This window comes from Mytilus edulis, chromosome 4, assembly GCF_963676685.1.
Source record: "Mytilus edulis chromosome 4, xbMytEdul2.2, whole genome shotgun sequence".
In the NCBI taxonomy this organism is placed as follows: domain Eukaryota; kingdom Metazoa; phylum Mollusca; class Bivalvia; order Mytilida; family Mytilidae; genus Mytilus; species Mytilus edulis.
Window position 1 is genome coordinate 81,149,686 of NC_092347.1, and position 27,914 is coordinate 81,177,599.

The following is a 27,914-nucleotide window of genomic DNA, read 5'->3' on the forward strand; positions in this document are numbered from 1 at the left end:
TTATATGGAAATTATATTAAAAAATATAGGTCACTGATGAGTTAAAAAAGATATTTCAATTTTAAAGCCAAAAAATGGCATTTTTCCACCAAGGGGAGATAATTTGGAACTTTTTTTAATGATGTATACATTTTAAAAGTCATCTGGGGCCAACACGAATTGTTTGTTTTGAATGATTTTTGTACCATATGATAAGTAACAACTACAAAAGGTAACAAATAAAATTTGAAATGAAAAACAAATGTTTATTTTTTTTCTGAAATTTGTATACCCTCGAGCCTCCTTAAGGTCATGAAGCTGTATGTAAAATATGCATTAATTATCCTTGAACAAAAAGGCTTACAAAAATAGTTGTAATCCTCTACCCTAGGTACCATAATGATTTTTTGTAGTTTTAAATATAGTGCTATCACAGTAACATGTGTTGCCCTGTTGAAACCAGTTAAAATACTGTTGACACAGAGATATGATTTAGTTCCTTGCCTACAACTGACCTAAGTCAACATATAGGCAGCCATTCATTTGTCATTTAGTACATATCATATTACAGGTCTGTATACAGGATCTGGGATAAATGGTAGCAGAACGACAATTTTTAAGTAAGCTATCTCAACATGGCCACACTGAGCTCCATTTTTCTTCAACAAGGTGGTGTTAAAAGAACTTGACATAGCATGTTACTTTGTAGATGCTTTGCCATTCATGTAGACTGTATATCAACCTCTAAATTTCTTTTGAATAATAATGTCTATGTCACTTGAGCCCTGACAGAGCTAGTGCATTTGAGAGGATAGAAAACTTTTACAAATGAAAAATATTTGTCCTCATCAATACACCTAGTATGATGAATAAATTGTAAATGATGGTGACAAAAAGAGTAACTTTTCTAAAACAATTATCATACCAGTACACTATACTGGATATCTCTATAGGTCTAAATCAAGCCATCCTGGTTGTCATAGAGGAAAAATGTATATGAAAGTGCAACAGTTCAATGATAGATGTAAAATTGTCATAAAAGTTCACTTGGTCTGTTCGATCCCCTTATAACAACTTAAAATGTATGTCCAAAACTTGATATATATAAAGTATCTGCAGGTGTGCAGCCAAGATTTGAAAAAATGGAAGCTGGTAAGCCAATGTTTGGAATGATACTTGTTAAACTTCTACATAGTCATGATATTTGAAGCTCCGTAAGACTGGGGAGGGTGCCGATCCCCTGCCAACCCTTAAATCCACCTCTGATCTGAAAATATAACACCTTACCCTAAGTATCTTACCTGAATCTTAATAATGGTACTAAGTTTTCTGAATCTAAGGCTTAGTACTTTGGTGTTTTATGTATAGATGTGAACTTTGTGAACTAGTAGCCTAATCAAATGTCATGCAGCTATTGGAAAACCCATTTTTTTCGGCATTGGATCAGAACTTTTATGTATACCTAGTCAATACACAATTATAAAATATTACCTTCAAGGTCTTCAACTACTAATGGCCAATACTGCTTCATCAGAAATCTGTAACAAAATATTATCACTATGTAAATATAACATGTATGTAATCAATATTAAATTTTATAACAGAAGATAAGGCTTATTAAAGCCTCTCATCAAATCAATAACAGCTGATTTTGTTGTGACTATAGTCAATTTCTGTGTCAACAGGAAGTTAATTATGCTCCATTTCTAAGTACACAGGAAGCAGCATTTTTCAAGTATTTTAAAAAAAAAAATCTAAGAGAGCAACTTTTCTGTATTGAATTTTCACTGTCTTTTAGCTTAATTTGTCAAATCAATATAATATGTGACTGTTGGTTTAAAACATAATGGAATGGTCTTAAAACCAGTCCAAAAAGTAAAATCACAAAAATACTGAACTCAGAGGAAAATCCAATCGGAAAGTCCATAATCACATGGCAAAATCAAATGACAAAACACATCAAAAACAAATGGACAAGTACTGTCATATTCCTGACTTGGTACAGGCATTTTCAAATGTACAAAATGGTGGATTAAACCTGGTTTTAAAGTCCAACTTTGTTCATAATGATTGTTGGTAACTGCAAAAATCTGAAAACACATAAAAGTGATGTCAGATGAGTGTTTGTTTTAACGACCTTGACTTTCCATGAGGGTCTTTCAAGGTCGATGGTTAGATAAAATTATCTAGAAGAAAATCAGGGTTTTTATAATGGGCAAAAGACAAAAAAATAGACATAAAAAGACAAAAATGAATGGAGTTTTTTGTCTTTCTGATAAAGATTATATTTTGTTTATTCCTTTGTTTTGGAATGAGACTTATTTCACTTATCTTTGATACTTGTGGAAAGCAGTAGAGATGTGCAATAAAAAAATGACTATGTACCTGTTAACTTATACCTATTTTAATGTTATAAAGACATTCAACAGTATTATCATACAGGTGCACATAATATTAATATACATAAATGTGTAAAAACACATGCCTGCTTTGAACATATATTAATATCATATATATCAGCAAAAAACATATTGTAACAAATCTAAAGTATATAATATGATACCGACTAAGAACAAATGTCCTTAAAACAACAAAGAAACAAAGAATAGAAGGGGTAAATTAGTGTTTTACATGAAATGATCTGATTTCCCTCTAGTCATTGATTTCACACGTCTCATTTACACCTACCTGGTGGTACCACTTGTTAGAATACTTGTGGGTAATACAATGAAGGTCACATGATAGTGTCCTGTCATATAATTACATGTTATTATCAGTTCTCCATGATCAATTAGCAGTTTTATAAAAAAAAATATTCAATTTCAAAATTTAAATTAATTTTCCATCACTAGTTATTACTCTCCTAAATACACCTTTAAACATAAGTGTGTTTTTCTGACAAATTCAAAAGATGATAACAGAATCACCAACAACATTTAATAACTGTTGTAAATCCTGCTCCCAAAATGTTAAAGAACGTGAAGAAATGAAATAAAAGTTCTAAATGTTATGATTGAATGGTGTCTTCAACCTATGCCAACATTTGATAAAAATATAGTCAACCTATGCCTACAAACAAAATACAATATGTGTTGTTATTTATAGCAATTATTAATTAATAAAGGTAAAATACAGTCAGTATATTTAAGCATTATAATATTACTCTTTGAAAATTCAGAAACAAAAACAAAGTATTTGCAAAATTGTGTTGTAACTGTAAAAATGGAATAATCCAAAAAATTCTAAAAGGACAAAAATTGTTAAATAGAACCATGCAACCAATGTGCAATTTGTGTTGAAAAGAATATTAAATTTATAATAAAAAAAATAGACTAAATTTCTGAAATTAAACGCTTAAATATAACAATACTTGAAAAAAAAGAGTTAAAAAGCTATTTCATTGGTGCAAAGTTTTATAATAATTTTTGTTGATTATTTTGTTGTATTTAATATGTAACATACTTTAAAAAGCTTAGGTGTTTGGTTTTATTTATTATATTGAGTTGTGAGATTTATGGTTTCATTTTGTGTCTCTAATGTGGAACTCCATCATCCAAATTGATAATTAGATAATTTGCAAAATTACTAAAAAAAATGAGTGTAATTTATATAAACGCACTTGTGAATATCCTAAATATAACAAGAGGCTCTCAAGAGCCTGTGTCGCTGATCACCTTAGTCTATGTGCATATTGAACAATGGACACAGATAAATTCATGACAAAATTGTGTTTTGGTGATCATGATGTGTTTGTAGATCTTACTTTACTGGAAATTCTTCTTGCTACAATTATCTCTATCTATAATGAACTTGGCCCAGTAATTACAGTGGAAAATATATTCTAAAAATTTACAAAAATTTATGAAAATTGTTAAAAAATGACTATAAAGAGCAATAACTCCTTAAGGGGTAAACTGACAAATTTGGTCAAGTTGACTTATTTGTAGATCTTACTTTGCTGAACATTATTGCTGTTTACAGTTTATCTCTATCTATTATAATATTCAAGGTAATAACCAAAAACTGCAAAATTTCCTTAAAATTACTACCTGGTAATTCTGAGACAGCAACCCAACAACAGGTTGTTTGTTTTGTCTGAAAATTTCAGGGCAGATAGATCTTGACCTGACAAACAATTTGTACCCTGTCAGATTTGCTCTAAATGCTTTAGTTTCAGAGATATAAGCCAAAATCTATATTTCGCCCCTATGTACTATTTTTAGCCATGGCGGCCATCTTGGTTGGTTGGCAGGGTGACGCCACACATTTTAAAAACTAGATACCCAAATGATGATTGTGGCCAGGTTTGGTTAAATTTGGCCCAGTAGTTTCAGAGGAGAAGATTTTCTAAAAGAATACTAAAATTTAGAAAAATGGTTAAAAATTGACTATAAAGGGCAATAACTCCTTAATGGGTCAACTAACAATTTGGTCATGTTGACTTATTTGTAGATCTTACTTTGCTGAACATGATTGCTGTTTACAGTTTATCTCTATCTATAATAATATTCAAGATAATAAGCAAAAACTGCAAAATTTCCTTAAAATGACTAATTCAGGGGCAGCAACCCAACAACAGGTTGTCCAATTTGTCTGAAAATTTCAGGGCAGATAGATCTTGACCTAATAGATTATTTTACCCCTGTCAGATTAGCTCTAAATGCTTTGGTTTTAGAGTTTAAGCCAAAATCTACATTTTACCCCTATGTTCTATTTTTAGCCATGGCGGCCATCTTGGTTGGTTGGCAGGGTCACGCCACACATTTTTAAAACTAGATACCCAAATAATGATTGTGGCTAATTTGGCCCAGTAGTTTCAGAGGAGAACGACAAGACGACGACGGGCGACGACGGGCGACGGACGCAAAGTGATGGGAAAAGCTCACTTGGCCCTTCGGGCCAGGTGAGCTAAAAAAAGAAGAAGATGCGGTATGATTGCCAATCAGACAACTGTCCACAAGAGAACAAAATGACACAGACATTAACAACTATAATAGGTCACCGTACGGCTAAGACCATCATAAGAAACCTCACGCGTAGCGCTTACTTTGTGACCGACTTTAGAAATGTCAAATTTATAACCACTTTGTGAAACCCACTAAGGACTAGAATATATCGTATAACCATCCTAAGACATGTCTAACTCTTGAGATATCTTTGTGAAACTTGCCTATGAGACCCAAGGATAACATGACACCAGTTAATTGTGCAGATGCAGCATCTTATCTTATAGTATGACTTTTGAGACAATCATATTAGTGAAATTTGTCAAATTCTATGTATGTGTTGGAATTAATAGTGACCATTTATAATAGATATTTTACATGAGTCAGTATTTATTAAATACACAAGTTTCAATAGTGTAATATGTCATTGTATTTGAAGAAAACTATTTTATGTAAAATTTAATATTTTTATCATATATTTTCATATTACATGTATTATTCACGATAATGACACTGATATATATTTAATATGACTAGAGGATTGCGCCTTTAATAAAAATCCATAAAATTCTTTTTTTCCTCATTATTTCATAATATCAATTTTTAAACTAATTCCTATATGAAATAGAGATCCTCAACACACACAATTATACCAACATTTTCACTTGTACTTGTAAAAGACTTTGTTTATTGAGTATACTTTAACAGTAGGTTTACACTGGTTGTAAATTGATTAGCCCCTAATTAATTGATGTTTTTATAACATTTAATCTTTAACAAATTATTCAACCTATGCCAACATTTTTTCATACAATTTTATACCTAAATTTCAAAATGTTGGCATAGATTGAATTGTAATGGACCTACATTGCCTAGGTATAACTAGTGTCATGTCAAAAAGTTCTGATAAAATATCTGAAATACTTTACCTTCTCACATTGTGTTGGGAGTGTTTATGTTTAGAACCATTACATGTCAAATAACTTACAACACAATACATATTGCAGTATAAATATATATCTACAAACACACCAAAAACAATGCTAGAAGCATAAGAGGAACACCAGCTAAGGTGTGACTACAACATTTTTCTAATGCAAAGATCTTGTATTATTTTATGTTCCAAACTTATAGCTTGGAGCTTTCAGGTTATCAGTGTTAACCCAGCAAGGCACACAGAACAGAGAACTTGGAATTATATTAGACTTAGACCTACATGTGTACATTTAGAAATATGATCAATAAAACATATACCGGTATATGAGTATATTCTAGGAACTGAAACTCTTTAAGACAAACCTGTACATGTATATCAAATTACATGATTGTTGGTTCGATAGTTTATGGTATGTAAACGAGGACACAGACATGTATGTATACGAGAAGTATCCCAAAAAGTAACACATGGATATTTTATTCCTGTACATGTATAAGAACTAATTATTTTAAAGTATATAAGTATTCTGATTAAACCTTTTTGCCAGCAAATTATTTGAATTTTTTTGGGAGATCAGTTCAATTTAAAGTTAAGAGAATTATTTCATTCTAGAAAAGGAATTTTGCATAATAAGAATCATGAATATGGTGTCAAAAAAAAAACCATCCTAAAAGAGAAAACCAGAAAATCTCATTAACTTTAAGTGAAAGAAGCTATGCAAAAATGTTGCTTTTCATCACTAAGTGTTCATAATATCATAATTCTTATATCATTTGCATATCTATAAATACTTGAATTGGATTGGTCAATTAGAATTTTTCTCTAGGTTTACACTTCTATAAACCATGTTTCCAAAACTACTTTCGTAATCTATTCATGCGCAATACACATTCTTGCAAGGATACTGGGATTTTCAGCAAATTGAGATTATAAAACAATTGCATAACAGTTGCTTCTATTCTAATGCATAAAATAAATGCCCTAAAGCTTTGAAAATGTATCATAACATAATTTTAATAAAATTTTGCGAAATTTCATGAATGATTTGGCGAATTTACGTCATGGCAAAGCATGACGTCACACGAATGAAAATTTTCAAGAGAAAGATTATTTTGTTACGTGTACGCTTCAAATTCGGATAATATCTAATTAAAATGAAGTTTTTGAGGTAGGTGCTATTTCATTTTAGATTCTGTTGCATTTATCGGACATTTACGGTTTTTAGAAAGTCAAGATGGCGGCGTACTCCTTAGTTACGACATGCCATTGTGCTTTTGATGGTAAATATAGTAGCCGTCAAACAAATAATGTAAATTAATAATGGCATTTGTTTGGCTGAAAAATTATAAGGATTAAACACATTTTTTCTAGAAGTTATTGATGTGTAAACCGGGTCTCTTACTCACAAACTTAACATATAGGTCCTTTGGACTTTTATTCAGTTTGTGAGTTAATCACCCCGGTTTACAAATCAATAACTTCTAGAAAAAATGTGTTTAATCCTATAACAACAAACTGTCACAACTTGCATACATGTACAACATAATGACATTTGATTGTGTGTTGTACTGTAATTTTCTGTTCTGTTTAATGCACATTTTCTTTAAACAAATTTCAATTTCAATAATACACTTGAAATGTCACAACTTCATTCATGTCATTAAAAGAATTTATTTCAAATTCATTTATTTTAATGCATTTCTAACTCTTCCACTTTAGATTTGAATCTTAATAGTTGCTATCACCTTTTATTTGTATTCTAAATCTAGAGAGCGTAACAGTAAATATATTTTCATAATTGACCAATTTTCTCTACAGTACATAAAAAGAAATTTGTCACTGTGTTCAGATGTAAATAATTGATAACTTTGTTCTTCTTACAACTGGTATAACTATGTCTATGTCTTGACAAGATATCAACACTTTATTCTATTGCCTTTCTAAGATACAATGTACATTACTTTCCTGTTTACATCGTTAAAACTCATGACAAATTATTGAACATCTCATATGTTCGAATGTCAACAGATCTCACAAACAAACAATCTTATCAAAATTAAGCTCAAAATTGGGTAATCAAATTGCATTAACTGACACAGCATATATGTTACATGTACAAATTGAAACTAGTTAGGAGCAGGGCAAGCTGAACAAATTAGATAATTACTTAAAATAAAATTCAACCATTATCAAGAGATCTTTCATGACAAAATTATTCATGGACTTTTTAATTTCAGAAAATCCTTGGAAAATTTCTCACATAATTGGTATACTACATGTACTAATGGTTTTATAAACCAAGGCTTGATTCATGTTATGTATTTGAGTAATGTTTAATAAATACCGCAAATTACATGTTTGTATGAAATAAAAACAGTCTGTATTTCTGAGTTCAATAAGGTCTATTGTATAATATAATGAGAAAATAATCAATAACAAAGGGAAATGAAGCAATATATGTCGATTATACCATGTATAAATAAGTCAGTTTAAAATCAGTCCAGAAAATCGTAACCTTTATGTAGCTCAAGGACGTTTGTTTTCATTTGACTCACTTTGCTTATTAATGGACCAGACAAATTCAATAAATATCAGATTTACTTTATTTAGGAGTTTTTTTAATTTTACGATCATTGTGTATTGTTTAATAGATGCACTCACTGGCGGATACGAACTGCAACAATAACTCTATGTTATGACAATAACTTGTTTATATAACGCACATTATGGCGGAACTGACTTGCATGGGATATTGACTTTTTGTAATTATTTTTTAAAATTTGCTTTTAGTTTTACAACCATATTACACATCATGGTTGGGGCGTCATGCAAAAATATTGCATATTATATGACTTTATTAACAATAAACTTTAAAACTTTTATTAAAACTATGACATGACACCTACATACACTGCTATAAATTATATAACTTATAAAAACATAATGTTACCACCATGACCAACACTAATATAACAAGCGAATCTTTATACCAATAATTACAAATAACATACAGAAGAAAATTTTGAAGAATGGAATACTTTGTAAACTTTTATAAAGTTTCATTCTGATGTGAATAGTCCTGACTGATTTGTCATTTTCAATAGTTTCTGGGCTTAACAGCATATTTTTCTAAAATTTGGTACACATGTGAAGAAGCTATGCTCTGGATTTGATTCACACATGGATTTTTTTGGATGAGATCAAAAAATCTTAAATGGCCAAATATAATCTCAAAGCTTCTATGAGGGGCAGGATCTTTTCGGGACGTCAGGATCGGGTGTTTTTAAGCTCAGGATTTCGGGATTGATCCTTTCGGGGTACCTGGAATTATTTTTTCAAATTTCAGATGTCAGGATTTAAATTCTGTAAATTCTGGACCTCTGGATTTCAGGATCAGGACCCCTCCGACCCTCCCTCACCTATTGTTTGTAGTTTTGTAGACTTTCTTCAATTCTTGTTTATACTTTCACTTTCATTCTAAATGTTTTCCTTTTTAAAAATAGGCATTCATAGTTTTGGATAAACTGATGTTTTGATAGATGTGTCAATCTTCTTTATCAGATCTTTGTTAGAAGTGGTCAATGTTGGGTTTTCATAAATTCTGAAACTGTGATGCTTTCTTGTTTATATCAATAATCATAAAAAACTTGATGACATGAGCTGATAGGCAAATGGACCTGAAACAATGGGGTTCAATAATCAGTCATCCACCTTTTCAGTTTATGGCTGAGCAAACAAAATTTTAATAGACTATCTTTTTTGTTCCACCAGATCTCAAAATAAACATAACAATGTTTTTTTTTACAATGCCTGTGGCAGATGCTTTTAAATTGACAATTTTAGGTTAAATGAAATATGCCTCTCCACCCTCTTGCAAACCTCATTGATCAAATCCAATTGATCTACAATTGAACAAAAGTCGACCTTGACCTTAAATCAGGATATATTGTGATAAATTGGCATATGAACAATTTATACTTCCATATTTTAGGATAAATGGTTTATCAAAAATATTTCCCAGGGGACACATTTCATTTCAAACATGCAAAAATGTGATAAAAGAATATTAGAGAAAAATCTATTAACAAAGCATTACTACTTGTCAGCCCAGTAATATAGATTAGTTTTACCTGACATTTTTAGAATATGGTACTAAATTCATTATAGAAAATATCAACCTTTATCGTCTTTTGTTTTCAATATAATTTGAATGACAATTGTATCGTGTATTTACACAACGTAAAGAAAAAAATACTTTCAAATACTTCAATCTAGTAGGTGAAAGTTACCTCCTTTATATCGAAATTTCTTTTATAGAAACTTTGCATATCAACAAGAAACTTGCAGATTTGTTCAAAAGACTGTTTAGTATCTAGAAGGAAATTATATACATGTATAACCGTATGCAAAACTGGTCAATACAATACACAGAAAAGTGACACTAAATATGATGAAACAAACACTGCACTGGTAACATTCTATGTACTCCTAAACCAATTGCTTCTAACAATATTAACATTTCTTTCATGTGATGAAAATGAATAATATAAACAATAAACAGGGAAAGACTTGGGAGGCAACAAAAAGGCATCAAAATGTATAGATTTTAGAGTCAATGTCATCAAAATTAATCAGCTATTAATACATAATTTTTTAAGTGACTGTCAAATTTACATTTTTTAATGTACTTCTATTTTTCTATTTTTGATCCATTTGATAAGTGAATATTCTTAAAGCTAAGTTGTTTGAAGCTTCACAGGGTTTTTCACTAGATATGTTCTATTATTGCTTAAATTTAACCATACATATAAAATATTTAAAATGTTATACTTAAAAAATAGAGGTGAACCGATACCAAAGGGACATTAAATCTTATAACTTAAGTTGAAAATAAAGTGACAACTCCATGAATAAAAAAGTAAAAGACAAACAGAGTGAGACAAACAGAGTGAGACAAACAGAAGTACACACAACACAACAAGGCAAACTCAAGACTGAGCAAGAGAATCCTCACAAAACACAACAAGGCAAACTCAACACTGAGCAAGAGAATCCTCACAAAACACAACAAGGCAAACTCAACACTGAGCAAGAGAATCCTCACAAAACACAACAAGGCAAACTCAACACTGAGCAAGAGAATCCTCACAAAACACAACAAGGCAAACTCAACACTGAGCACGAGAATCCTCACAAAACACAACAAGGCAAACTCAACACTGAGCAAGAGAATCCTCACAAAACACAACAAGGCAAACTCAACACTGAGCAAGAGAATCCTCACAAAACACAACAAGGCAAACTCAACACTGAGCAAGAGAATCCTCACAAAACACAACAAGGCAAACTCAAGACTGAGCCAGAGAATCCTCACAAAACACAACAAGGCAAACTCAAGACTGAGCAAGAGAATCCTCACAAAACACAACACAACAAACTCAAGACTGAGCAAGAGAATCCTCACAAAACACAACAAGGCAAACTCAACACTGAGCCAGAGAATCCTCACAAAACACAACACAACAAACTCAAGACTGAGCAAGAAAATCCTCACAAAACACAACAAGGCAAACTCAAGACTGAGCAAGAGAATCCTCACAAAACACAACACAACAAACTCAAGACTGAGCAAGAGAATCCTCACAAAACACAACAAGGCAAACTCAACACTGAGCAAGAGAATCCTCACAAAACACAACAAGGCAAACTCAACACTGAGCAAGAGAATCCTCACAAAACACAACAAGGCAAACTCAACACTGAGCAAGAGAATCCTCACAAAACACAACAAGGCAAACTCAACACTGAGCAAGAGAATCCTCACAAAACACAACAAGGCAAACTCAACACTGAGCAAGAGAATCCTCACAAAACACAACAAGGCAAACTCAACACTGAGCAAGAGAATCCTCACAAAACACAACAAGGCAAACTCAACACTGAGCAAGAGAATCCTCACAAAACACAACAAGGCAAACTCAACACTGAGCAAGAGAATCCTCACAAAACACAACAAGGCAAACTCAAGACTGAGCAAGAGAATCCTCACAAAACACAACAAGGCAAACTCAACACTGAGCAAGAGAATCCTCACAAAACACAACACAACAAACTCAAGACTGAGCAAGAGAATCCTCACAAAACACAACAAGGCAAACTCAACACTGAGCCAGAGAATCCTCACAAAACACAACACAACAAACTCAAGACTGAGCAAGAAAATCCTCACAAAACACAACAAGGCAAACTCAAGACTGAGCAAGAGAATCCTCACAAAACACAACACAACAAACTCAAGACTGAGCAAGAGAATCCTCACAAAACACAACAAGGCAAACTCAAGACTGAGCAAGAGAATCCTCACAAAACACAACAAGGCAAACTCAAGACTGAGCAAGAGAATCCTCACAAAACACAACAAGGCAAACTCAACACTGAGCAAGAGAATCCTCAAAAAACACAACAAGGCAAACTCAACACTGAGCAAGAGAATCCTCACAAAACACAACAAGGCAAACTCAACACTGAGCAAGAGAATCCTCACAAAACACAACACAACAAACTCAACACTGAGCAAGAGAATCCTCACAAAACACAACAAGGCAAACTCAAGACTGAGCAAGAGAATTCTCACAAAACACAACAAGGCAAACTCAACACTGAGCAAGAGAATCCTCACAAAACACAACACAACAAACTCAAGACTGAGCAAGAGAATCCTCACAAAACACAACACAACAAACTCAAGACTGAGCAAATGAATCCTCACAAAACACAACAAGGCAAACTCAACACTGAGCAAGAGAATCCTCACAAAACACAACACAACAAACTCAACACTGAGCAAGAGAATCCTCACAAAACACAACAAGGCAAACTCAAGACTGAGCAAGAGAATTCTCACAAAACACAACAAGGCAAACTCAACACTGAGCAAGAGAATCCTCACAAAACACAACACAACAAACTCAAGACTGAGCAAGAGAATCCTCACAAAACACAACACAACAAACTCAAGACTGAGCAAGAGATTCCTCACAAAACACAACAAGGCAATTCAACACTGAGCAAGAGAATCCTCACAAAACACAACAAGGCAAACTCAAGACTGAGCAAGAGAATCCTCACAAAACACAACAAGGCAAACTCAACACTGAGCAAGAGAATCCTCACAAAACACAACACAACAAACTCAAGACTGAGCAAGAGAATCCTCACAAAACACAACAAGGCAAACTCAAGACTGAGCAAGAGAATCCTCACAAAACACAACAAGGCAAACTCAACACTGAGCAAGAGAATCCTCACAAAACACAACAAGGCAAACTCAACACTGAGCAAGAGAATCCTCACAAAACACAACAAGGCAAACTCAACACTGAGCAAGAGAATCCTCACAAAACACAACAAGGCAAACTCAACACTGAGCAAGAGAATCCTCACAAAACACAACAAGGCAAACTCAACACTGAGCCAGAGAATCCTCACAAAACACAACAAGGCAAACTCAAGACTGAGCAAGAGAATTCTCACAAAACACAACAAGGCAAACTCAACACTGAGCAAGAGAATCCTCACAAAACACAACACAACAAACTCAAGACTGAGCAAGAGAATCCTCACAAAACACAACACAACAAACTCAAGACTGAGCAAGAGAATCCTCACAAAACACAACAAGGCAAACTCAAGACTGAGCAAGAGAATCCTCACAAAACACAACACAACAAACTCAAGACTGAGCAAGAGATTCCTCACAAAACACAACAAGGCAATTCAACACTGAGCAAGAGAATCCTCACAAAACACAACAAGGCAAACTCAAGACTGAGCAAGAGAATCCTCACAAAACACAACAAGGCAAACTCAACACTGAGCAAGAGAATCCTCACAAAACACAACACAACAAACTCAAGACTGAGCAAGAGAATCCTCACAAAACACAACAAGGCAAACTCAAGACTGAGCAAGAGAATCCTCACAAAACACAACAAGGCAAACTCAACACTGAGCAAGAGAATCCTCACAAAACACAACAAGGCAAACTCAAGACTGAGCAAGAGAATCCTCACAAAACACAACAAGGCAAACTCAACACTGAGCAAGAGAATCCTCACAAAACACAACAAGGCAAACTCAACACTGAGCAAGAGAATCCTCACAAAACACAACAAGGCAAACTCAACACTGAGCAAGAGAATCCTCACAAAACACAACACAACAAACTCAAGACTGAGCAAGAGAATCCTCACAAAACACAACAAGGCAAACTCAACACTGAGCAAGAGAATCCTCACAAAACACAACACAACAAACTCAAGACTGAGCAAGAGAATCCTCACAAAACACAACAAGGCAAACTCAACACTGAGCAAGAGAATCCTCACAAAACACAACAAGGCAAACTCAAGACTGAGCAAGAGAATCCTCACAAAACACAACACAACAAACTCAACACTGAGCAAGAGAATCCTCACAAAACACAACAAGGCAAACTCAAGACTGAGCAAGAGAATCCTCACAAAACACAACCAGGCAAACTCAAGACTGAGCAAGAGAATCCTCAAAAAAACTGGGGTGATCTCAGGTGCCACGGAAGGGTAAGCAGATCCTGCTCAACATGCGGCACCTGTTGGGTTGCTTATGTTAGAACAAACATGGTAGTAAGTCTAATTCAGTAGGTCACATATGGGAAATGGGGACAGGATACTAGCTACCAAAGAGGGTTCTACTCATGTGTGCAGGAAGTATCAATCACAAGTCATACTCTACATGCTCTATTAGAATCAAATGGGTAATTATATCCAATGCCGTTTTTGGCATTTTTAGTACAAAGCTATATATCATTATCTGAATGTAAAGAAACCCTTTGATACAGCTCATAAAATGATCTGATTCAATGCTTATTTATCAAATAAAATTTCATAACACCTCATAAATTTGAGTTAATGTCAAAGCCCTTTCCTGGATTTACCTTCATGGGTAATGCTCAAGCATAAACATTTGAAAGCTTGGCATGAATGAATAAATACTCAAATACATGAGCAGCTAGAATGTCCTGGCAATTATCTATTGTTTTATGCCTCTACTGGAGTATTTCTGGTAATGGGAAATCTATAACAAAATTTAACTTGTTTGTATTTATCTATAGGACTGTAAAGTGATATAAAAGGTTTTTTTATTTTTTAAGGTGACTTCAATCTACTAGTCCTTACTGACAATAGAAGGAATGAGGCCCACAATAATAGAGTATAAATTTATAATGTATGATCAACTTTGCATGAGTTATAACTGTTTATACATGTATTAAACCAAAGGCAGTAAATATCCTTTCTTCATCCTGATTGGCCCATTTTAAACTAACCAATTGGTTTAATCATGGTCCCTAACAAAACTTCAAGATAATATACAGTTCTCTATGTTCCTCTGACTGTCTATAAAAAAAAAAAGTGGTTTTGAAAAAAAATGGAATACCCCTAAGGCCCCATCTTCACTAGCCAAGGGTTACAATCCACTTCCCCATCTCTCCACCCTTGGCCGATTGAGATAGAATTTCGGAGACACAAGATAATAATTTTTATTGGTTGCAGTCGAAACTCGCTGCAATCAATCAAAAAGCGCCTATAACATGATCACGTGTAAATGTAGAAAGTGTATGTAAACAATTGCCACACGCTTATTGTGTAACATGTCTTTACATCCCTAAACATACGTCTATATTTAGTGACAATTTGAATGTTTTTAATCGCCTAATAGAAGTTTCAATATAAGTTTCTGGCACAAATGATTATGCATAAATGTCAACGTATATTTTCGTTTCCTGCTTTGCCAAGTGTGTTGAATCTAGACGCTACCGTGTTTTTACCTCGAAATTGAAGAGTTTAAGTGCTACCATTGGTCAAGAATAATGTATTTGGAATGGGCGTGACTTTAATATACCTATAGATGGCGCAACATTATTACCACAAATGTTGGCTTAATTGGACAAGGGAGGAGAGAAGGGAAGTGGATCGTAACCCTTGGCTAGTGAAGATGCTAAGGCCCTTGCTTGATTTGAATGACACTTTATTACAGCTTGAAAATATAAGGAAAGGAATTTTTTTTCATTAACTTGGGGTAGAAGTTCAAAGTTTTTTAAAACATCATGACAGTGAAACAGAATTTATGACATAACTCTCCTATGTGCATATGTAGTCTGTTCATATTATTATTGACTCAGCTGATGAAAGAACTATCATGCAATAGCTGTAGATCTTTCTTATGCTTTCTGATTTGAGTAGACAGAAAAAAATATCACAAGGACAAAAAGAGCTGCATTTTTAGTTCTGCAGCTTCATCATGTTCATGTACCATGCAAGTTACCTTTTTATGGAAGCAATCACAAATTGGATGACCATTATGGAATATCTGTTTCAAACATGTCAGATATGTTCCAATTGTCAAATTAACCACAATCCTATCCTCTTCTCCTCAAATATGATCTACTAAATTAGGGTTGAAAATCACTGGGTGTGTACTTACATGAGTAATGACCTGGATATGCTTACTCTTCAGAGCACTGAGTCTTTAGGTAGGGTTCATGTTTCTCAGTCTTTCGTTTTCTATTTTGTGTTTTTTCTTTGGGTCTTTTTTCTTTTTTTGCCATAGGCACTTCCACACTATAAGAATTGTCTGTTTACTTTTCAACATATATTTCATAAGTTTAAATGAACCTTTTGCTTTGGTATTTTTGAATCTCCCTTATAAATAGACATTCAAGTTCATGCATTTTTCCTTACATTTCCTATGTTACAATAGGCCAGTTCCGGGATACAGATTTCAGACGAATCGTTCATGTGACTTCCATCACCACGTGACAAAAATATGATAGAAATTTCCAACACATGTTGGGCAAATGGGTTATAAAGTTTTATTTTATACTGCACAAAATATTTGGGAAATTAAAATCTAAAAGGATGTTCACCCTCCCTCAGTCATACGGCAATCACGAAAAATATGTACTTACGGAACATTGATTATTTCTATACTACCCTACTATAAAAGTGCTGGAAACATTTAATAGAGCAGGGATACAGGCACGTCTTCTATTTAGTAAATGACATCATCAAGGCATGCAAAATTGACAATTGACGATCTTTTCCAGTGAAAGACATAATTCCAGAAATGACCTATTCTTTTGTTATCATATCACAGTAAGAACACATTATTTACTGATGTCATTTAAGTCGATTTACCAGAGGTCAACCAGTGGCAGCATAACTCATTCATAAAAGCTTACACCAATAAAAAACTGACTGCCAAGTGCAATAGTGTTGAGCGTGGCATAAATTCCAATCAATACACCTTATCACTACATGCATACATGTATTTGTCTGCCATTACTGGACATCACACAAGTTCTCGTTAAATTTTGACGTCATATTAGGGAGCTACCATTTGATTTTTATGGGGGGGCTAGGATGAAAAATTTTGTCCTGCTTTTTTTTTTAGTTGTAATCTCTGTCCTGCCTTTTTATTTTTTACTCTATTCGGTCCTGCCTTTTTTTTTAACTAGTTTCTCCTGACTTTTTTTACACAAATTGTCATCCTGCCTTTTTTTTTTAACAAGTTTCTCATCCTGCCTTTTTTTTTACTCAAAACTCCTGTCCTGCCTATTTTTTTCAAATTTCATCCTATCCCCCCCATAAAAATCAAATGGTAGCTCCTTTAGAAAATATCTGACACCACAATAAAAAAAAGTGATTGTTGTACATGTATGACGTCAAAAGTTCAAGCGAGACAGATTCTAAGGTCAAGCCGGAATAGCGATAAGATGTATCAATCATTCATAAAGAATTATAGCTAAGATTGGTCTACGCAATTGTTACATTGTTTGCTCAACAAGAAAACTGCCTATTCTATATTAATAATAAAAAGAAATGCTTATAGTACCTGTACTTGATTCTGTTGATGACCACTAACTCAGTGCAAAAAGTTCAAAGAATTATGGGGGTTTAAATTTAGTGTGGTCTTGTTTATTTTATAATTAAATTCTATAATACTTGAGAATTATTTAAGAAAAGTTCTTATGATCTAGAGAAGTTGCTTGACATGCGAAATATTGAACATAATCAGCATTAAACAGATCCGACATTTCTGAAGACCCTGTTGCGGACCCCCATATGATCAAAAGTGGAGACTGGTGCTTCAGATTCATTGTCAGCACCACAGAGATTCCACTAAGTGTGATTGTTTGCCGAATTACAATTTGGATATTGTTATTTCATTAAAAACATTTGTATTTTGTCTTAATCTTAGTCTTCATGCTTACCAAACCAGCCCATCTCAAATTTCGGGATACTTGCAAGAGGTTTGGTTTAGTCATGAGGACTTCCGAATGTAAAAAAAAAGTTTAATGGCGGGAAAATTAAAAATTCATTCATACTTTAATATTCTTTAGACAGTACCAGAGTGAGCTAGAAAACCCACTATTGCTTATGATTGTGACACATGTTTAATTAAATTTGTCTAAGTAGTTTCAGGAAAAGATTTTTGTAAAAGATTAAAAAAAAATTACGAAAAACAATCAGTACTATACAAATCTTTGCTGAAACTACTTTGACAAATTTAACCAAACATCGCAATTTCTGACGTATTGTTTTCATTTCTTATTGATTGCATGCCAACTATATATGAGGCTGGTAATGGGGGTACCTTCATGATTGATGAATAACAGATCATAACAGTAATAATTTTTGCCAAACAACGGTAACAGTAATTTTTGTTGCATGACGAAAAAATATGCACTTTTGTTTAGATGATCATTTGAGACTTCTGACAAATCACGGTTTAATTAATAAATTTTATTAAATTTTAATAAATTTGACGCTAATGTTAGCCCAATACATGTATTACTGTTTGACGCCTGATGGTTAAAGAGCATTACTACCCTCATATATTACCTTTTATCATTGATTTCAGTTCAAAGTATACTGTATTTTAAAATACAGAAGGAATACTTGTAAAAACTGCATGCAACCTAAGTGAATATCCTGGTCTACCTTCATCAGAAATGCAAAAAAGCCAAATATTTGAAGGCCAACAATTTTTAACAACCGAAATAGCTAATAAAATGTTAAATGGAGATGATTGTTCAAATTGTACTTTCAATGATTTCATCAGATAACATGATTCAGATAGTAAGAAATCATAAGGCAAAACCAAAAAAAATAAATCAAATTTTCAGTTCTGAATTATTTATCTGAAACACTAAGGGAGCTACCATTTGATTTTTATGGGGGGGGGGGGGGGGGGGGGGGGGGGGGGGGATGAAAAATTTTGTCCTGCATTTTTTTTTAGTTGTAATCTCTGTCCTGCCTTTTTATTTTTCACTTTATTTGGTCCTGCCTTTTTTTTATAAGTTTATCCTGACTTTTTTTACCTAGATTGTCATCCTTCGTTTTTTTTTTTGCAAAGTGTCTCATCCTGCCTTTTTTTTTTACTCAAAACTCCTGTCCTGCCTATTTTTTTCAAATCAAATGGTAGCTCCCTAAGCTTATGTATGAGATTATTCATTACAGTGAATCGACTTCTTTGATGACGGTTTAAATAGGTTTAAATATAAAAAAAATTTAAATGATTTGATGTAGTTCATGCTTTTTATTCCGAACTAAAAATGGTCATAATCGTAGCCATGGTTCTCGTTTTAAATTGAGAAAACAGTCCAACAATATGTCCCCATTCAAAATCATAGAAAAATGTCAAAAAAAGACATGGTTCCAATTCATAATTCTTTCCTTTTTTTCATAGATGTGTAGTTGAACGAGTTCTGAATGCATACAAAATTTCATCAAAAACAATATTGCCCAATTATGTATCCTTTAACTACATCAAACCATGCAAGTTTGGCATCACTTGGACAAATGGTTCAAATCAAATCATCCAGTCACTCAATTTTCAGACTCAGTCTAACCACAACTGCTGTTTCTTTGACCTTGACTTAGTGACATCCAAATCAATATTCTTCAACCAATGTGCATTACCCAACCAAGTTGAGTTTGGATTAGATATTGTTTATGGCTGAAAAGACGTCGGGCGTTCCAGTTGAGAGCAGGTCGTGATGTTTAATTTGAACACATGAGGTTTTATGGTGTTGTTTTCAGTTTGTATACCGTTGTATTTTCATTACACTTTAAAAGTTGACCTTTGTTTTGAAAGTGTATATATAAGCATGGTGTACTATATTGTAAACTCAACAACAAAAGCTTTTGGCATCTTTGACAATATTTGTAAGTTTGTTAGGATTGTTTTAAGTCAATTGTGTTATATTTTGATGTATGTTAACACAAATACTGATAAATCATAATTCTGCTTTAATTTGATCCCTTTTCTCATTAATTCATAAATAGTGATACATTGTATTCTATAAATTTTGATTTACAATGGAACTGTATTCAAAATTTTCTCTCAAATTACATGTCTAAGTTGATGGTTTTCACAATTCAGAATTCTGCATCATCTGAACAATTGTTTCACAAATTGACTGGATTAATATAAGGTTACTAATACAGAGTGATCACATAGTCCCAGCATTGCTGGATAAAAAAAATGGGGAATGTGTCCATGGGACACAGATCCATGGATACAGATGATGCCCCTGCTTACATATCATTTAAAGTTATAAAGGGACCTTACTGAAGAACAGTAATAGTGACACTACCCAAATGTGTACTTGATCTGAGTTTTATGGTAATAATTAATGTATATAAGTTTCATAAGATTTGGTTGAGGCAAACTAAAGTTACAGAACTGAAACAAAATATTCAGATTTTTTTCCATTTATAAAAGGGCATAACACGGTTAATATGACACCACCAACTGTTCAACTTAATCTGTATTTAGTGGTAATCAGCATTGTGTATATGCTTCATAAGATTTGGTTGGGGCAAACTTAAGTTAGAGAACTGAAATGAAATATTCAGCAGTTTTTCCATTTGTAAAGGGGCATTACTCTAGAACAGTTAAAGTGAAGGCACCAAAATTCAAATTTGATTTGTCTTTTGAAGTAATAAGCATTTAGAATAAGTTTCATAACATTTGGTTCAGGAAACTAAAGTTAGAGAACGGAAACCAACTTTGGGACGTAAGGACATACAAGGGTAAAACTAAATGCCCCCTCTGCCGCATCAGGGCATAAAAAGAACAGAAACATGGCATAACTCTTCATGAAGGACTTAGTGAAAATTTTACAACAAAAGATTTGTCCTAATCTATAAGTCACTGTGAACTGTTGCCAACCTTACTAAGATCCAAAAGTATCAATAAAACTTTTTTTCACATCACATAGTTTCTTCAACTATAAAGGATCATTCATAGGATACATAGAATAACCAATAGAACCACCTGTGTGACAATGTCCAATAAAGATGAGAGCCATGGTGTATTGGTGAGTGAATCAAATTACTGTTGTCTGCTCTATGGTCGGGTTGTTGTCGCTTTGACACATTCCCCATTTCCTTTCTCAATTTTACTAACACAAAGGTTCCTCATTCCGGGGAGAAAATTTCAGGGATTGAAATTTCGGCTCTTCTTTGACCCAATTTGCAAGTAAGGTCTTGAGATACAATGATAGTCCGTCGGAAGGGGACGATAAATGGCAAACTTGAGTTGAGAGAGAGACCTATTTCTTGCACGTAAAAGATTTTTTTTAAAAAGCAGGCTAATGCCGCTACAAGGCAGCACTCACAAGTTGCAATAACTTGTTTACCAATCCACTATAAATAAATATGTTTCAACTAAAGATGAATTACACAAAATGACAATAATGACACTAAACCAAAGGTTCAACTTTGACCTATCTAATGACTGCCTTCATCAAAGGTTTTTCCATGTGTAAAAAAATTAATTGTTGGAAAAAGTGATTTTATCCACTGGCAGAATGATTTTTTTACCTGGTGCTAAAGTTCTATTAGTGAAATGAAAATAAAGTTAATCAAGTAAAGACTGGGTGGTTCTATACAAATTTAATAATGCAAAATATAAATATTGCATTGCATTTTTTTTCAAATATTACAGATTTACAAAAAAATCATATGTACAAATGACACATTCAAAATTAAATACTATTGACATAATAACATAGTTGAAACCTTCCTAAGAATGTAAGAAATAAGCATTAATGATCTTTTTATATCTAATTGAGTGAACATAAAAATTTTGTTATTTCAAACATATGTAAACATATTTCAGAGAATTTTATCATTTTATATCATTATCTGTAAAAAATACTATTGTGACTGCTATACAACTAGATGATGAACTGGGCCATTCCAGTTAATATCTGCTAAAGGGGGATGGATGGTCCTTTCTGAGGGGTGTAAAATATTTACATCTTAGGGGTGAAATTTTGTTTTTTTTTCATCTGACAGGCACACTTATACGAAAAAAACTTCTGAGGGTCTTGGCAGCAGTAAATAATTAAAAATGATTACATCTTAGGGGTAACAAAAATGCCTATGTCAGATCTGATAGGTGCTTTGAAATGTAGACAGTTAAGTATCTTGCATCATCTGGTATTGTTTTTAAAATTCTGATGGGTACAATCCTTGCAGTAAAAAATTCTGATAGGTCATTTTTTTCCATGAAAGCCCATCCACCCAAAATGAACAGGAACTCATCATCTGATAGGTCTTAATTTTTTATATCTGATAGGTAGTTTTTCGTGATGTTTTTTTTCCTGATACGTATAAAAAATCTCCCCATCCATTACCACCTGTCAGAAATTAACTGGAATGGCCCACTACAGTTTGTGCATGCAGTATTGCTAGGTATTTTTGCCAAGCTATGCAAACTACATTTTTTTCAAAAAGAATGATTCATATCATGATATATAATGGACTGTACAAATTTGGGAGTCTGAATGTAAATTATTAAATCTTGATAAAGATGAGCAGTAAATCCCATATTCTATTCATTATTGTGCCTACAAGCTTTTTACAATATGCCATTTCTAAGACCTTGAAATCAACAGTTGTGAGGTTTTAACCCCTTACCAAGAACATACATTACAATCTGGTAAAGGATTGAAGCTAAGATCTCTTTTTTCATGAAAGACTTTGCCTGATAATTATATTTATATAATTACAAAGCCATTCTGCTGTCAAATGATTTTCAATGAAGATGGTGAAATTTTAGATTCTTGTGAAGCCTCAGGAAACATATAAAAATTTATCAAAAATATGCAAAGTAAAAAATATCCTCATATATATAAAGCATGAACTGCAGATAATGGCAAATTCTGTATTTATAAACCTTAAATGCTTCAAATAAAATGATTCAGGATACTTGAGTAAGAGTTAAATCACTATGTGAAATATTGCCTTAAATCAAATGGTTCAAGTCTGACAACTCTAGATCTTGAATGTAAACCAAATTTTAAAATCCAAAGATACGATTTCTTTCATAAATTAAAATTTTCTGTGCATCTAGCTATAACAACTTGTGTAAATTTCATAGGAAATAAAAATCATTTTAACATCTGATAAGTGAGTTGTTCCTACAGTCAAATGCCTTGTAAATTGTATACACAGATTTTATCATTAAAATATCCAAAAAGTTAATTTCAGACAAATATGTGACTCTTCTGTTATTTTTTTAGCCTGTCAGAATTTCAGACAGTTTACTTAGTTACTTTTAGCCTGCTTTTTATTTATGTTAATTTGATAATTTTATGTTAAATGTATTCTGTTAAGTAAGGTAAAAAGATATTTTAAATTACTACATCACAAAAAAATAATCTTTACATTGATATCAAAATGACTTGTATGATCACTAATTAATCTTTGACTCTGACTTGGTACACATATATTGGTTCAAGCTTCCACTGGAAACTTTGTTACAGACAATGCCATAATATCTGTTTCTGTTGGAGTAAATACTGTGATATTACAGAATATTTTTTTTTCATTTGGAACTTATTCTTTCATGACAACTTTATAACCTTAAAATTAAGCAAAAAAATTGTCTAACAACATTAGAAACCAATAGGATTTTTTTCACTCATAAAGACATCAATTGTACAAAGGATTGATCAAAAAACATAAAAGTTGTATTTACAAACATTGCAATATATATTAATAACTTATGGTTTTGCTTCTGTAATGATACCTTTTTACACTTACACATGTTGAGAATAATTTTGAGATGTCTTTGGAAAGACTTCAATATTGCATTGTAAATATCACATGTTGATGAAATATAATGCCCATCTAACTATTTACATAAACTACACATGGTCCTATACTGAATGACATAAACAAGGCAGCACTATTTGTTCAAAACTTAAAAGTTTGGTAACTGGTCAAACCAGGAACATGTTTTATGATTTACTGGGGATTCGTTACTATTCGTTGGATACCAATTTTGTGATTGATTGATTATGGGTTTTCGTGGGTACAGGTGAACCACAAATTCAATGAATTACAAATTTTCTATAGACTTTGTATGCGGATATTGCCAAAACCACAAAATCAAATATCCATGAAAATGCAAGTTTCCCTCAATCCATGAAAATTGATACCCATGAAAATAAATGAATCCACAGTATTAGGATTTTAAGAGGATGAATTCACATGCAACTAACAAGGCAAACTCTACCTTTGAGTTGTTCCTCTAGAAATCCTCAACTTGTTCTAATTTATCATTTGTGAATGCTTGATTTTGATTTGTTTGGTGAGTTAGTTATTAAGTTTAACCCTGGCTAACACCAGGGTTTGAAAAAAAGATACTAGCAGCCAAACTTGAATAAGAAGAGAGTTTGAAATGAACACATCAAAAATGATTTATGAATTAAAAGAATATTCTGATGATGAAAGTTTGAAAACAAATAATACAGTAACATAACGACTCAATTTTGCAATTTATCATGAGAACTTTTTCACTCTCCCTGATATATTCCCTGTATGTGGATTACAAGCTTTTTGCAGCCATTGAACATTGAAGGTATGAGGGGTTATGTTAATATTTTACAGAACTGCCAACTATCTCGATTTATAGATGTTTAGAATCTTTACCAAATGTCAAACTCTTAACCACCCCATTTATTTTGTGTAGCTTAAAAATATCTGAAATAAATATTAAATTAAACATGAAAATTTATAACATTAATTTTTTTTGGGTAGGTTTGAAGCTTTTTTTCTTGGTTTACCTTCATTAGGAATTCTCAAACCACTAAAACTCAAATATAAGGAAGTATATACTTGAATATGTGAAGAGCACCAAAAGGGACCAAAAATAAATAGCCAAATTATTGTGAGGTAAATATTGCATAAGCAACTTTTGCCTATTTCATTGTCAAAAAGGTTTTGATTCATATTTTTAGAAATCTAAATAAGGGGAGACAAAGACAAAGAAAGCTATACAAGGTGTACCCACAGGGTATAAGCATCTCAAACCATTCATATTCATAATCAGTAAGAAAAGGGAATAGGACAAAATCAACAAATTTTCAGACCAGATGAATATTCCATTGTCCTAATATATAAGACCACAAAAATGTCTTTCAAACTCATCTTAGCTTTATAATGTTTTAACAGGTTCACCTTTATTAGAGATCATTGTTTTAAATTACAAAAATATCATTGCCACAACTGGAAGAATAGCGTCTCTATTGCAGACTGGTTAACAGGGTCAACTATATATCAGTGAGATTTTCAAAACGAAACTGGACCTGGTTAGTAAGTTATACATACATATATACTTTACAAATAATCTCATCATTAATGAAAGACAATATTATGCTTGGCATAATTCTTTATAAAAATTATAACAATAATTCATAAATAAATGACTGCGAAAAAGAAGTTAAATAACCATTTGTATTATAATCAAGATTAATAGAAGCCACAGCTTCACTGCTCTTATTTTTCAATTATTTCGTAACCCAGAGCTCAATGCTCCTAGAAAAATTTCAAACTCGTTTTGGTACTTAATATGGCACATATTTCTTGCTCAACTATTGAGATGACAATCAACAAGCAAACCAACATGATACAAAGTTTACTTAACAAAATAGCATAAATATATTCAGAGGTATGACCAGTCATTATATTGCCCCTGACATTGCAAAAGTTAAAAAAAAAAATCTTCGATCCTCAAAATCTATCTTTTTTTACTAATAACAGAGTTTTGGGTAAAATTTAAATATAAGCCATATCTTACTAAACAATTTGTTTATTCACTATTAAAAGCATTTTTGTAAAAGGCATTTTGCAGAAAACCTCTTATATGGTAGTAGGGTTGTTGCTCATACTCATGTCTAAACTTTAAAAGATCTCAACAGGATGCTTTTTTGGAAGTTTTGAATGCAAGAAAAATTTGAAGGCTTATCAAATATGCATGACAAAAATTAAGAAAAATCCAAACTAAAATTTGACAGCTTTTCTTGTAAACATCTAAAGGATGTTTTTGGACAGATTTATATAGCATTTTGGTTTTCAAGCTTAAAGGGCAAAACAAGTTACCTTATCATACTCATTTCTCAATTTATCAACTGTGTTTTTTTTATAATCAATATTATCAGGGCTTTTCCAGTGAAAAAATGTAACTTGGGAGCACAACACCTAGATTTATTATTAAGTTGGTGGAGGTAAAAGTTCAAAATTTTTTATGTTAAACAAATATTGCACCTTGATTTTAATATGTTGTTGGTACCACTTATTTTCATATGTGTTCTGCCTCCAGTAGACACTTTTTTCTGGAATAGCCTTAATCATTTGTAAGTCAAATTTCTGATCTGGAAATATTAACTGTTTGTAAGAAGACAAAGGAAATTTTAACATGTTGAAAAAAATCTAGCATTACTATGCCACAACTACTATGATTAGAAATACTCATCTAAGTTTCACTGCTAATACCTATCAAAAGTAGTTACACTGCAAATACCTATCAAAAGTAGTTACACTGCAAATACCTATCAAAAGTAGTTACACTGCAAATACCTATCAAAAGTAGTTACATTCCCCATCTCTAATGGTCACAATTGCCACTAATTTTTCCTAACATATCCAATACCCGAAAGCAAGACACAGAAGAAGAACTTAATTCAGTTGGTGATAAATTTCTATATCAATAGTCATTTTTACAAACCTTGATTTCATTTGTTTACATAATAGAAAGGTCAAACACAAAAAAAAATTGGTAATATACAATATCGACATGCAAAATATCTATTTCCACATTTGTTTAATGTACAAATTGAATAAATTATGGCTTTTATCTTTTTATAAATAATATCTCAATACAATTGCACATAGAGTGTTTGGAAATAATGTGTGAACAGATAACAATTTATACATAAAAATAAACAATTAACAAATCAGTGAAAGACTTTCAATGTCAAATGAAGGTTAAAATGCGAATACAATATCATGTAATACCTTTCATTCTTTTTAGTGTCAAACAATTTACATTTTTTCGCACCAGATTTTTAATAGCATTTTATAATTCTCAAAGTTATTTTCTTTTCACTAATTCAAACTAAAATATCTTGCTTTAAAATATTGACCATATCAATTTCCATCTTAATTTTGTTTCTCGGTAAATAAAAAGGTTTTATTTCCTTAGTGTACTACAAAACAACTACTGACCATCAACATTTTAAAACATTACATGCATACATTCCCAACGCTAACACATCACGCCATCATAATACTACTTCCATTTGGGATAAAGCAATAATTTTGATATTTCGCAAAGTACACATCTTGACATTCAGACCAATGCACATGTGAGGAAATGACTTACAAATCTAACACACACTTATCATCATGACTCCTTATTAACAGCCAACACTTGATTGAATCGTTTCTTGTCAATATTCATTCGTATCGTGTCTATATGTTTAAACAGAGTATCACCAGAGATATCTTCTGGTATTTTTGTCAACAATTGCACTAAGTTACAGAAGTCCATATGTAATAACAAATCTTCATACATCTTCAATATACCTGTAAAAAAAGAAAAGTGTTTTAATTAAAAACAGAATTAGTCACAAAGAGCTTATCAAATATAATGGC

At 32.4% G+C, this 27,914-nt stretch overlaps 3 protein-coding genes across 4 annotated transcripts in view; 1 reads left to right on the top strand and 2 right to left on the bottom strand.

Moving 5' to 3' along the window:
* LOC139520691 (protein FAM53A-like) overlaps positions 1 to 18,232 on the bottom strand; it is a 52,512-nt gene extending 34,280 nt beyond the window's left edge. Inside the window, exons 1-2 of the mRNA XM_071313561.1 lie at positions 18,173 to 18,232; positions 1,471 to 1,517 (exon numbers count right to left, since the gene is read on the bottom strand). The gene's annotated coding sequence lies outside the window, so the exon portion shown is untranslated. The remainder of the gene's footprint in view (positions 1 to 1,470; positions 1,518 to 18,172) is intronic.
* LOC139521562 (repetin-like) lies at positions 10,769 to 15,031 on the top strand. The gene is made up of 5 exons (XM_071315038.1): positions 10,769 to 11,429; positions 11,520 to 12,104; positions 12,240 to 13,408; positions 13,650 to 14,462; positions 15,014 to 15,031. The coding sequence occupies exons 1-5, from the start codon at positions 10,769 to 10,771 to the stop codon at positions 15,029 to 15,031; spliced, it is 3,246 nt and encodes a 1,081-aa protein (XP_071171139.1).
* A 5,309-nt stretch (positions 18,233 to 23,541) lies between the features above and the next one.
* LOC139520692 (TBC1 domain family member 14-like) overlaps positions 23,542 to 27,914 on the bottom strand; it is a 28,165-nt gene continuing 23,792 nt past the window's right edge. Inside the window, exon 12 of one of the 2 annotated variants that reach the window (XM_071313565.1) lies at positions 23,542 to 27,845. In XM_071313565.1, coding sequence (XP_071169666.1) covers positions 27,664 to 27,845 — 182 coding nt within the window. In that variant the 3' untranslated portion in view covers positions 23,542 to 27,663. The remainder of the gene's footprint in view (positions 27,846 to 27,914) is intronic. The other variant, XM_071313566.1, reaches the window with a different exon arrangement.